Raw genomic sequence first — 14258 nt, 5'->3', positions numbered from 1 at the left:
TGTCTAATAACTTTTGATGTGTAGCCCCTCAAACGCCATGGCAAAATGCGGTTTATTCGATCCATCTTAAGTGTAACTATATATACACACACACACACACACTAATGCATCAGAACCCCAGCGCCAGCATCCCGACGGTAAGTACTGGGGTTAGGGTACTTACCCGACCTAACCTTGTCATGCTGCCAGTGTCGGGATAATGACCGCCGGGATAGAGAAGATTATAATACAATTACAATTGGAGGAAGTAAAGACTTCCCCTCTGAGCTGTGAAAGACTTTTGCAGCAACTAAAATATAAAGGGTGGAGATGTACCATGCCACCTAAAGAGTGGACAAGCAACGGCTTGATGCATCTGCCCCATAGTCACAGTGTGTAAACGTCAATATATAATAAAGTGAAATTACCAGAGACTTCAGGATGAACACCATGAAAATCTCCATCTTTGTGATTTTGCCTTCTTCCAGCTGGATTACGTCTCTCCCCAAAGTCCTGCCGTCTACCGCCATCTCCTGGTTCATTAGTTGAATTGTTCTGGGATCGATTATAAGTCTGCTGTCTGCGTTCCCTCCAGTTATCAGAATGGCTTCGCTGCTCTTGTTTGACGCTATCCCTATGATTAGTGCCCTCTCGCCCACCAGGGCTGAAACTTTTTACAGCATTCTGATGTGGCCCGTTCCTGGGTTTGCTGTTGTAAATTATGGTGATTGTTTTCGGCTTCGGAGAGTCTCTTTCGGGCTTCTTTCCATAGCAATCATGGCCAAAATAAGACGGCTTGACAGGACTTCTCTTAAAGTCATCCTCATCCATTATTCCCCTGCCTCTGACTTGCTTGGCAGCATCTCCCATTTTCACACGTTCAGACTTAGCTCATACCTAGAAGGAGAGACATAAAATAAGAAGCTTGCTCAGATCTATGCACTTTTTACATAGGCAACATACAAACAAATTGCAGCCAGGTGATGTCATATTTATACTGCAGATTAAAATCAGTCTAATTACTTGATATGGGTGGCAGCAAGCTTGTGCACATAGCATTACTTAGGCCACCAAGATGTTTTTATACTTTATTTCTTAACACGCATGTGGCTTTTTCATCTGTTAAGCATATTACGATTAGAAAGGACAAATAAGATTTTTTTGTTGTTGATGCAACTCTGTGACCTGGAAGATTTCTAACACACTATCCATTGAACAACTTCTGTATAAATATAAATGTTCTTCATTCAAAGATCACACAGCTCATCTACAATATGCAGTAAATTGTTGTTTTCTGGTTATTCACCATTTGGTTTTAAACATCATGATTTCTGTATGAAGTGTGGCAAATATTAGCCAAACAGTTTACTATTGGAATAGAAAGATAGATAATAAAATTAACATAAGTGATTGTCTACATAATGACCAACATAATATAATACAGAAACAAGTACAGGCACTAGCAAGATTTACACATCTCCAAGGGTGGTATTCAATTAGTTTTGCGTCCGCGAAAAAGTTTTGCCTGCCGGACTTTGCAAACATAGTGTGTTTTGGAGGCAGAAACTTATCGCGCGCGGCCCCGCTAGTTGCCATATTCAATTCCAAACCACGCAAAAACAGCAAGCCGCGAAGTCAAAACAAATGGAAAGTGCTGTCAGAATAGGGGAAATCAGCCTGAACCCCCCAAAAAGGTGTTTTTCCCTGGATTTTTTGACGCAGTTGTCTAGTGTTCCCTCTAGCTCAAGCTGGAGGCAGGGCGCCGAAGCTAGAGAGGGCATGACCGTGCGCGCTCCGAAGGCGCGCGACCGAGAAGGGGCGTGGTCATCGAAAAGGGGGCGTGCCTATAAGACGCGTCCCCTTTTCGTCACTCTTGGGGGCGTGCCCGGCACTTACGGACACGCCGGGCAGCCCCCAAGCCCTGCAGACAGGAAGAATAGATGCCGGGCGCATGCGCCCGGCGTCTATTCTCGGGCGGTGACCGGGTCACCGCACATTTCTTCACCCGCGGGAAACTGCGACCCGCGGGTGTAGACGCTTCCCGCAGGCTGTTAGGGCAGGGAGCTTTTTGCCTCCTTCTGGAGGGCAAGGCGCTTTTTGCCTTCCAGAAAGAGGGCAGGGCGCTGCGCCCCGCTAAAACAGCCTAGCGGGAACGCTAGTTGTCCTTTGGGGGGCTGTCCCAAGGGTTTTGAGTGGTTTCCCCACCTTTGCAGCCCAAAATAACAATTTTGGGCTTCTTTTCTCCTGCTATTCAGAGGTAAATCTTTTTCGCCTATTACATTGCATTGACTTTCCGCGTAGGCGAAAACTGGCTGGAATTGAATACGGAGATAAGATCAGGCCAAGCAAAAAGCCCCGATCCGCGATACTTTATCCGCCGAAAACAGCTTTTCGCTTCTAATTGAATACGGGGTGATTTTCAAAGCAGTTTTTTTTTTTTTTTGGAGTTCATTGCTAGATTAAAGCATCACTATTAAATACAAAAACACACCTGATTGTGCATCTAAGGTAGCAACACACTAGACCAGTGGTTCTTAAACTCTGTACTCAGGTCATGTTTTTCAGGTCACCCAGCAAGTGCACTGGTGTATTCATTACTGGCTGACATTTTAAAAGATTCACAGGTGGAGCTAATTATTTCACTTGTGATTCTGAGACATGGAAAACCTGCACTGTGTGGGGTCCTGAGGACAGAGTTTGTGAACCTGTGCACTAGACAGTGTCTAGAGTGTACTGACCCCGTAAGCGACGAGACCAGACGGGGTGCCAGCATCGGCAAGTGCATACACACTTACCGATGCTGCCATCGGTGGGGGCCATGATGCATTTGGCATTGTTGCAGACAACGCGCGGGAGTACACACTAGACGATGTGCACAATATACATAGAGAGGTATTCCATATGGGAGCGAAAAGTCCATGCTGGGCTTTTTGCTCCACATCTGAGCTTTTCCTGGGATAAAGTATCGGGCGCGAGCCCGCTTTATCCCCGTATTCAATTAAAAAGCTAAGAAAACGGGAGCCGGCGAAAAAAAACAAAAACACATGGATTTACCTGGAATTGTAGGACCCCCCTAAAGCTGTCAAAACATGGGAGGGATCACTATAGGTACCCCCGTTTTAGCCTGCAAATGAAAGTCGGGGTTTTCAAATAGCCACGTTAGGTTTTTTTTTTTCCCGACATTGAAGTGATGCAGAAGAGCACTTAGGTAATTTTTTTCGTTTTTGTAAGTGGTCCCATCAAATTTGGGGTACATGAAATTGGGTACTAGCATATTTTTATGTCCCTAAAGTAATTATTTTTTTTTTTTTTTAAATCTGCAAAAATGCACCTGCCGCTAATAGCCCATTCTAGAAAACACCTGCCGCATACTTGCAGAATAGCCCTGAACCTTTTTACCCATTTTTAAACATTTTCTTCCGTTTTTTTTTTACCCCAATTTTTAAATCAATTTTTTGGGGTGTCCCTATTTTATTTTTTACACTTTTTTTTTGACAGTTATTAAAATGTCATTCCCAGGGGTGCAGGCTATTTTTTTTTTTTTTTTTTTAAGCCTGCACCCCTAAACCCCAATTCTGCACTTTTTTTCGCTACCTATTCAGTGGTGAAAAGTTATCCCCGTTTTTCTTCAAAGACTTTTCGAACCTGCGAAAAAAGTCTTTGAAATTGAATAGCGGGAATAACTGAAAACCTGCAAAAATGACATCAGCGATAATTTATCGCTGATTCCAAAATTTTCGCTACAAATTGAATACCCCTGATAGTCTAGAGTGTACACAGCTTAAGTCACACGGCAAAAACCTAAAATAAAAAAACTACTATTAATAAACCCTTAAGTCACAGATATGTTACAGATCACAAGAAATACAAACATCCCATACCTCACAGAATAGACAAATCTAAAGGCATGATTGCAAATACAATTGTTTGAAAACACATTTTAACATTAAAACCATTTATTCCTACAAAAAAAAAAAACAAAGTATCTATTTTATCCCCTATTTTCAGTAGTTGGTGCAACCTCCTGACATCGCCACAAAGTTTGTACTCGTCTTGTGGTCTGAAAAAAACAAATTTGTATAAAAACATACTGCCCAGAGCAAGAAAAGAACTGTGCCATTTTAAGTAAATCTGACTAGAATAGAAAACCAGAAGTGTTCATATACAGCATACAAGTTATTGTTAGAACATTGGGGTCAATCCAGTTAGGTGTGAATTGTGAGTAGCAAGTTGGTTTCTTAAAACTCGCAGACTGCGCATCGAAGTGCGCTCCCGAAAATTCTCCAATCCAATTAAAAATGCCTATTCGCACTACTCGCAGTGGAGGGGTGAAAATTGACTGACAAATGAGATTTGAGAGAAGTGCATGAAAAAGTGGGGAGACCATCCTGGACCCCTCCAAAATGGATAATTTTGTTAGCAGGACCCTAAAGAAGGCTGTTTGTGGGCATTAGGAAAGTACTGTAGGTTTTCAAATGGTATCAAATGGCTGAGTTGTGACTTATTTTAAAAATTCAAGAAATTAAAAAAATATATATATTATATAAAAAAAACCAACCCGTTTAATCTCAAACGAGTTAAACAAAAAGTATATGTATATGTGTGTATATATATATTATATATATATAAAAAATTCCAAATAAAATAGTTTAAGCAACCCAAATGTAATTACTAACGAAAAAGTTGATTTTGGGGTAAATTTGAGGACAATTTTTTTTACCCCCCCCCCCAAAAACAAAACATTGGACTAATTAAACTAATTGGAAGCTTCCAACTGCCTAATTAGGCATTAGGGGGTGTGTCAGCACAGTGTCCTGACATTTTAACTGTAAAATAAAGATTTTCCTTTCCATCTCTCACCCTCATGTAGGTGTGAATGGAAAGATGAGAATTCAGTCTGACTGATCCAATGCGAGTTGCTAATTGGACTGCAAAATTAATTCACTATGCAAATTCAAAAAAAAACAAAAAAAAAAAAAAAAAACACAACACACACACAACTGACTACGCAATTCGCACCCAATTGGTTTGATCCCATAGTTGTAAAGGGACAGATTTATCTACTTTATATGTATATTAATTTGTACAAAAATCTCAGTTTGCAGAGTTTTCTTTCCAACACTTTACACTAGGAGGAAAACTCAATTAGGTGCCATCTCGCACCCACATGCATGGGGTACAAGTTGCTGGTACGTGTAAATGCCGAAAACAGCATCTGACCTTTCCCCCCTTGCAGCTTGGACTTGCACATTTTTGCTCGCAACTCAATCTGAGTACAGTGGTACCGCAAGTGCGGCATATGCACTACCATTCAAAAGTTTGGGGTCACCCAGACAATTTCGTGTTTTACATGAAAACTGACTATTTATGAAAGTAGTTGCAAAATGAATAGAACATATAATCAAGACATTGGCAAGGTTAGAAATAATGATTTTTATTTGAAATAATTTTGTCCTTCAAACTTTGCTTTCGTCAAAGAATGCTCCTTTTGCAGCATTGCAGACCTTTGGCATTCTAGCTGTTAATTTGTTGAGGTAATCTGAAGAAATTTCACCCCACGCTTCCTGAAGCACCTCCCACAAGTTGGATTGGCTTGATGGGCACTTCCTCCGTACCATACGGTCAAGCTGCTCCCACAACAGCTCAATGGGGGTTGAGATCTGGTGACTGCGCTGGCCACTCCATTACAGACAGAATACCAGCTGCCTGCTTCTTCCCTAAATAGTTCTTGCATAATTTGAAGGTGTACTTTGGGTCATTGTCCTGTTGGAGGTGGAAATTGGCTCCAATCAAGCGCTGTCCACAGGGTAGGGCATGGCGTTGCAAAATGGAGTGATAGCCTTCCTTATTCAAAATCCCTTTAACCTTGTACAAATCTCCCACTTTAACAGCACCAAAACAGCCCCAGACTATCACATTACCTCCACCATGCTTAACAGATGGCGTCAGGCACTCTTCCAGCATCTTTTCACTTGTTCTGCGTCTCACAAATGTTCTTCTGTGTGATCCAAACACCTCAAACTTTGATTCATCTATCCAGAACACTTTTTTTCAATCTTCCTCTGTCCAATGTCTGTTCTTTTGCCCATATTAAATATTTTCCTTTTATTGGCCAGTGTCAGATATGGCTTTCTTTGCCACTCTGCCTAGAAGGCCAGCATCCCGGAGTCGCCTCTTCACTGTAGACATTGACACTGGCGTTTTGAGGGTACCATTTAATGAAGATGCCAGTTGAGGACTTGTGAGGCATCTATTTCTCAAACTAGAGACTCTAATGTACTTGTCGTCGTGCACCGGGGCCTCCCACTTCTCTTTCTACTTTGGTTAGAGCCGGTTTGTGCTCTTCTCTGAAGGGAGTAGTACACATAGTTGTAGGAAACGTTCAGTTTCTTGGCAATTTCTCACATGGAATAGCCTTCATTTCTAAGAACAAGAATAGACTGTCGAGTTTCACATAAAAGTTCTCTCTTACTGGCCATTTGGAGAGTATAATCGAACCCACAAATGAGATGCTCCAGACACTCAACTAGCTCAAAGCAAGGCCAGTTTTATAGCCTCTCTAATGAGCAAACCAGTTTTCTGCTGTGCTAACATAATTGCACAAGAGTTTTCAAGGGTTTTCTAATCATCCATTAGTCTTCTAATGCGCTTTGCAAACGCAATGTAGCATTAGAACACTGGAGTGATGGTTGCTGGAAATGGGCCTCTATACACCTATGTAGATATTCCTTTAAAAACCAGACGTTTGCAGCTAGTATAGTAATTTGCCACATTAACAATGTAGGAGAGTGTATTTCTGATTAATTTAATGTTATGTTCATTGAAAAAAAAAAAAAGTGTTTTTCTTTCACAAATAAGGAAATTTCTAAGTGACCCCAAACGTTTGAACGGCAGTGTAGCTACACATACTCGTAGGTGCGAGATAATCGCACCAAATTGCCCTCTAGCCTACAAAATGATTTATTTGAGATAGCTGATGTGCCCGGTTTCAACCAGGAAGACCTTAGATATTTACTATTTCCTTCATCCCATTTTAACTTAAGCATATAAGTGGCATACACACGAGACTATGTCTTTGAACGATAACAATATAGTTCAACGATATATCGTTCCGTGTGTATGCAATGAATGACCAACGATGCGCGCTCCCGCTGGACAATAACGATATCTTTGGTCGTCTGTACATGCAGGCCAATTTGGACAATATAGTCAAGAAGTTCATGTTCAGAGATGTGGCAGGATGACTTCACTGAAAGATATCCATCAGTGTGTACACCATATATAATATGTCCTGCACTACAGAAAGTTCAAGGGAAATCTTTCACCAATAACTTTCATACAGCACATCGTCCCGTGTGTATGAGGCTTTATTTAGTTCATTTTATTGCCTCTGGGATAAAGGAGCGTGGTAGTATCCATTTAAATTTTAAATGTGAATGGACTGAAGGTGGGTTATAGCCAGTATGTAAATGTTTATCTCTACTTAAGGATTTATTTGTAAGCCACATTGGTGGTTCTCTCCTCAGGTGCTAGGATCACCAGGCAGCTGGGTGAGTTCATTCTGGAGCAGGCCATGTAGAATATGAGAAGCAGTCCTCCCTCAAGTCAATTCTTGCCATCTTCAGCGGCTGCCCCCAAGACTGGTTGATGGTCATTGTAAAGCTGACCTTCAGGGGGAACTGCAGCCTCTTGAACTTAAGGGATACTCTGATGGTATGAGTTATGAGTACCCACTTCCGCACTGAACACAGCCAGTGAACACTGGCCTCAATGACATTCCTGTGGAGGGTAATTAGGAACTCCACAGGGTAGTGGACAGCGTCATCTATTTGCACTACAGAGACAACAGACCTGTACTCCATTTCTGCCCCTTCAAACAACTGAAGTAGAGCGTCATTAATGACAGTAGAGTTTTTGTTTGTCAGAATGGCACGCTTGCACAGCTATGGACGTTTATTTGGATAATCGGCAATATTAGGGTATATCCTGGCTCGAGGTCTGCTATGGTCTACACTACTGAGCATAGGTCTGCAGGTACGGTCACCTTTCCTTCAGACACAGAATACTCTCCATCCTCTATTTTAAGTAAGAGGAGTTTGGAGAATTGCCCAGCAGAGACATCGCCCCTCAAGTGGGCTCCCCATGTTCTTCCTGTGAGTTTGCAGATGAGGAATCACGTATGATGCCCTGACGCATGCCTTAATTTCGTGAGCTTGAGTTCCTCTCGGTACTACTGGCAATCTGCCGGAAGTCTCCAGCTAGCAGCACGACGACACCCCCAATCATATTACCCCTGATGTCTTTAAGGGTTATGCTCAGTGCCTCAAAACGCAGCATGGTATTCTCGTCCCAGACAATGAGCTTACAGTCCCCACAGCACTTGGGCCATGTTGCTTTGTCACCCAATCACCCCAGTAGAGAGGAAACATTTTACCCCTTTTCATAGAAGTCGAATTTCAAAAAAAATCCCTGCTTGTCGGGTGCTTTGGTCATGGAAGGAATATACTCTCCAAATGTCAAGTTTCTATGTCCAGGTGCTTAGGCTGGAACTAGAACCAAATGAGTCAGGATATTTGTTTTTATATATTAAGATGAGCGGTTCAGTCTTGGCTCAGATCTAAGAGAAAGGCAAAACATCATGGTCCTGAGACCCGAAATTGGTGGGAAGATCAGAGACAAAACTGAACTGCTCATCTATATTTATAGGATTGCCAACCCTTTAAAAAATATTTAACATTGTAAATATGTATGCATGTATAATTATTGCACTATGTTACAAACATGAATTAACATCAAAATGTTTCCAGGTATGAAGGTACCGGTGGTGTATAGATCCCCTTCAGTAGATTTACCTGGAAGTGACGTGGAGAGTGGGAGGAAGTGCGTTTCCATGCCCATAAAGACCACCAAAAGAAGAAATATATACCCTCTCTTCGCTCGTCATGCTTCAGGCATGGTGGCTCGCTTCTCTCGGTTACTATTCCCACTCTATGTCCACGTGAATAGTAACCAATGACAGACAGTAACATGCTGTTAGGGTACATTTACTGAAGGGGATCCATCAGCTACCATACCACATAGTAGCAAAGCAGTGTTGACTTCATGGCTGCATATCAGGCCCCTTTTTGTACAACTTTAATTATATAAATTTTTCCTGGCTCCTAAGGTGAGGTACATACTGGTATTTAATATACTTTAGCACACCTAAAGATGCAAGCAGGAACACCATAACCACGAGTTTCTTTATGCATTCGATATGTGCTGAAAAATGTTTTTACCAACATGCATCTCTCAGACCTACCAGAATAAAAAAAAAAAACACTTTCATCACATTCAAGCCAAACTCCTGTTAAGCACAGAAGTAAACCGTTAATGGCAGATGGCCGTGTTCGCAATACATCGAGAGAAATGGATTTTTTCAACTGTATTGGCTGCCCTGAAACATTGCATGTAAACAAAAAAAAAAAAAAAGTAAAAGAAACAGCATAAATCCACTTAAAAATGCATAGATAAACATTGAGTTCTTATGTGCACTGTATGCAAGCAGTAACCATTTCACATTGCAAATATAACCCGGGATATTGCCGGATCGACCCAGGTAGAGGTACAGTGTGAATGCACCACCAAATTCCCAGGGCGAGCAACCTGGCATTTCAACCGTGCAATCGAGCAGGGTTGAACACGGGAACAAGCCGTGTTGAAGTGCAGTGTGAACTGGCCCTACCCGGGTTATCCAACCTGGGACTGAGCAAACACTGATTGGATGTTCCTGGGTCTCACTTGATGTCAGCAGCCAGACACACAGGTAGTACACTGCAGACAACAGCAGAGGCAATGGGGTTAAAACACAACTGTCACTACAGTGATGGCTAATTGGAGTGATGAAGTGAACTGTACACTATGCTGCCAGAAGCAGCATCATGCTCTCACTGGCTGAAGCAAACACTCGAACTCAGAGCTACACAGTGGTAATCCATCAGCCATGATTCCCGCAATGCTGTGAGCAGTCCCCATCCCTCCCTTGTGTTCCCTTTTGTGATCTTATCTTTGTGAGCCTGAAAAAGTAATTTTTTTTAATTACATCCATAGGATTTTACAGGGCTGACCCGCGTTTAGTGTGAACAGGGCCAACCCAGGAATAACCCTGGTCGAAGGTCCAGTGTGAAAAGGGGTCTGACCCAGGTTGGACCAGTGTTCAAAATCCCAGGTCAGAGCCAGGTTTGCGATGTGAAAGGGGTATAAATGGAGTCAAGCAACATATTGAATTTTACTTCATGGGTGGATAAAATTATGTAAAATTCAGGTCGTGAGATTACAGTGCAGGCAATTGGTACTCATCCCTGGAGCAACATCTCTTCATTTCTAATTTAAATTGTGAATTTCTGATCACACCCTCCTGAGGTGCAAGCAGAGATCTGCGGTAAGAGCTTTCAACCCTTACCATGGCCTCTGTAAGTGCATTAACCCAGACACTACAGGTTTATCACGGGAGGAAAAAGGTTTAGAATTGAATGACTACAGGCATTAAAGCTTGAGGTTATCTGCCCGTGGTAAACACCACAGCTAATTGAATCTGCCCCTTAGGAAACAATTGAATTAGCCACAAAGTGATGTTCAAACAGTGGGGGGAATTCAATTAAACGCGCTATTGAATAGCGACGGGAGGAACTCCCGCAGCTATTCAATACACCGTGCTGTTTGGGCGCACTAAGGATTTCTTCTTGCACCCCCCTGGGGATGCGAAGAGAAATCCGACCAAAGTGCCAGGTGCGCAGCTGTTTTTCTACATAGCGCGGCGCTAACAGCCAAGCGCCCGGCACTTTGGTCAGAGAATGCCGGTTACCGCACCTTAACGTCATTGTTAAGGCGCATTGACCGCGATAACCGGCATGCTCCGACCACAGCGCACTGAATAGCTCCGGGAGCTCGCTCCCAGCGCTATTCAATTCGCATTGAATCGCCCCCAGTGATACTTCATGACCACCATTAATGTTCACAGGAAAATTGGTAATGCAACATTACCATATTTTACCACAACATGCACAGCTAAGCATCACAGTAAATAAATGACTTAAGCGGCCCATACTCTCTGCAATTTTTTTGCACGATTTCAATCAATCGTAACGATCGTGCACATAGTGTGTTTCTGTGGGTTTACGATGCCGATGCACATCCCCGCAGTTGTATAGCTGGATCGTAGATCTTATTGCAAAACCGTAAGATTACGATTTATTGTGTACAATGTAATACATTACCGTATTATTATTATTAGCATTTATATGGCGCCACAAGTGTTCCACAGCGCCTTACAAAGTACAAAAACAAATTGTATACAAGTGACTTACAGAACAATACAATACAGGACATGGATAATATATATTGCTACATTAGTGACCATATCACCTAGATAAGCAACCAAGTGTTAGGTGCCCTAGTGGTGAGTAAGAAGTAAATGACACTATAGTAAGGAGAAGCACAAGAGGGTAGATGGCCCTGCTCATGAGAGCTTACATTCTTACATTGTAACAATCAATCCTACACCTTTTGACCACATCGCATGGAGAATTTCAAGGGCAATCGTACAACACATCTTACCAACTTATAATCACACCATGTATGGCCGCTTTACATTGCAACATTTCCTATTGTACGAGTTTCCTGCTCCTCAGGGGTCAATGATGCCAGCTGTTCTTGCTGCAGCCACAAATCACACACCCTGGGAGATAAAAGGAGTTTCACCTAGAATATATCCATTATTAAGATGACTTTATACCACAGAAATTAGTCATTGTTATAAAGAAGACAAACATCTCAATCTCAGACAAAGCAGGCAGAATGTTTATCGATGCTGCACAATGAAGACTTATTTGTCAACATGATGTTAAGTTGATTTTTAAAATGTCACAGAATATAAAAAGAGCCATACAAATGCTTGAAATATAATTGCTGTCTGTCCTGTGTAAAGCGGTTACTTGGGGTAAAACCAGGATACTATGCATCACCCAGAACATGATTTCCCAAACTTACTCCACAAGGTACCTTAGCAGTTCAGGTTTTAAGGATATCCATGCTTGTGCCCAGGTGATATAATCAAACAGAGGTGCTAATTAAATCACCTGTGCTTGAGCACAGATCTCCTTAAAACCTCGACTGTTCGGGTGCCTTGAGGAGCGAGTTTGGGGACCATTGGCCCAGAAGAACAGAATAGTTATTTATTAGGATCTGCAAGGAATTAAATGTAGAGCAGGTATACAGGAAAACTGGTTTGCAGGAAGGTAGTTTGCGTCGATGAGAGTCCTGGGTGCTCATAGCCCGGGACCAGTAGCAGCGGCGGCGGCACCCGAGGGACCGGGCAGCCACTCACTGTCCCGACTGCAGGGAGCCCGTGCCTGATACAGACCACCCGGGAGCAAACAACAAAGGGCAGCAGCCAGGACAGAGACACCGGGACGCTGCGGCGCAGGCAGAGAGAGAGCAACAACCTGGAAACCTAAAGCACAGCGTCAACAATCACAACGGAGCAGCGCACTAACCGGGCCAATCCTCCGCCGCTCAGTTGCCTATCAGCCCCACTGCCCTTCCTCTCCCAGCCGGCTTTTATCTGCCCCCCTTCATCGTCCACTTCGGATTTTTCCACCCGGAAGGACGCAGCTGGTGACACAGGAAGAGCTCCCGGCGTCTGCGCGTCCTCCTTATCCCCAGCCGCCGCTGTGCGCATGTGCGCCACTGTCACCGCTGCCCCATTGCATGCAGGAAGGAAGGGTTAGTGTAAACATGAATCAATGCAGCAGTGTCTTTACATGCACTGTGTTTGTGAACCAGCAAGCAGAGTAGTATGGGTGGTGTCATACAGTAGTAACTGCGCTGAGACACCAGGGGGTGTATTTACTAAAGTGAGAGTTTTTAGAAGTGGAGATGTTGCTCATAGCAACCAATCAGATTCGACTTAACATTTACCTAGCACCTTCTAGAACAGTGTTGGCTAACCTTGACACTCCAGCTGTTGTGGAACTATATATCCCAGCATGCCCTGCCACTGTTTTAGCATGCCCTAATAGCAAAACTGTAGCAGTGCATGCTGGGTTATGTAGTTCCATAACAGCTGGAGTGTCAAGGTTAGCCAACACTGTTCTAGAAGATAATAGCTAGAATCTGATTGGTTGCTATGGGCAACATCTCCACTTCTAAAAACACTCACTTTAGTAAATTTACCCCCAGGAGTAAGACCTGCCAGCCTCAGTAATACAATAGTGAACACTGCAACAGGGGCTTCTCTTTTTTCTTTTGTATAATGGGAATGATGCGAATAACCAATTATTCCTTACTCCACCCTGTAGTCTACTTTCACTTCCCCTTAAGTTGCCATCCCGCCTTTGATTGCATGCATACCGGCATTTAGTTACACTGTGTGCATGTACATTTATGCAAATGCAATTGGATCCCTCTGGGAAAAGTTCAGAAAAGAAGCCCATAGGCTTCTAGGCAATGCCAGCTATAGATGCATCATCTACTGCAGGGGTCGGGAACCTTTTTTCTCCTGAGGGCCTTTTTGGTATACATAACATTATTTGTGGGCCCAGTGCAGGCCATGCCCCCTATGTGTGATGCCACACGGGGGTGAGGTCACAATCGCCGGTGATTACAGCAATGCCTGGAGCATCCTGAGGATGCTCTGGGAAGTGTAAGGGTAGCAGTGTGACCGTATGAAATGACCTAAGGACGCTCCAGATGGCACTGCTGCATAGATTCTGGCTGCAGGGTGCCAATCTAGGTAACCTGCTATTCAGATGAGGCTAGCAAAAGAAAGCTCAATGGGCTAGACCAAATGATTCTGCGGGCCTTATATGGCCCCCTGGGCTGAGGTTCCCCATCCCTGATCTACTGGGTCCAAGCTCCAGAAAGCTATGGAAAATGCGATCAAACCTCTGCAAACTGCAATTTCAGAGGTTTGATTTTTATTCCCATATTCAATTGCCTGCAAAAAGTCCCGGACTTTCCGCCATCATCGCCAGTTTTGCCCCCGGAAAATAATCATGCTCGTCCCCGTGATTCGCCCTATTCAATTGCAAAGAAGCGAGAACGTGTCGCAGCGAAACTTAGATAGGCAAAAAGTGCTGGCAGATTTGGGGTAATCAGCGTGACACCCCCCAAAAGATGCATTGACATGGGGGATCACTATGGAGACCCCTGAATAGCCCTGCTGAAGGTATGTGGGGTACTTAAATGGTCTCAATAGGAGTTATTTAGCGTATTTGCATATGGGGTGAAGAATAGCATTT

General features: G+C 43.3%; 1 protein-coding gene across 1 annotated transcript in view; it reads right to left on the bottom strand.

Annotated features, from left to right (window-relative positions):
- Nucleotides 1-12629, bottom strand: part of TUT7 (terminal uridylyl transferase 7) — an 87471-nt gene extending 74842 nt beyond the window's left edge. The window contains exons 1-2 of the mRNA XM_088470086.1: nucleotides 12513-12629; nucleotides 408-876 (exon numbers count right to left, since the gene is read on the bottom strand). Coding sequence (XP_088326212.1) covers nucleotides 408-849 — 442 coding nt within the window. The 5' untranslated portion in view covers nucleotides 850-876; nucleotides 12513-12629. The remainder of the gene's footprint in view (nucleotides 1-407; nucleotides 877-12512) is intronic.
- Nucleotides 12630-14258: the final 1629 nt, after the last annotated feature.

Source organism: Taudactylus pleione, unplaced genomic scaffold (genome assembly GCF_031769625.1).
Source record: "Taudactylus pleione unplaced genomic scaffold, aTauple2 ptg000095l, whole genome shotgun sequence".
Taxonomy (NCBI): domain Eukaryota; kingdom Metazoa; phylum Chordata; class Amphibia; order Anura; family Myobatrachidae; genus Taudactylus; species Taudactylus pleione.
The sequence above is the reverse complement of the archived record's forward strand: the minus strand, read 5'-3'. Positions and strand labels throughout refer to the sequence as shown.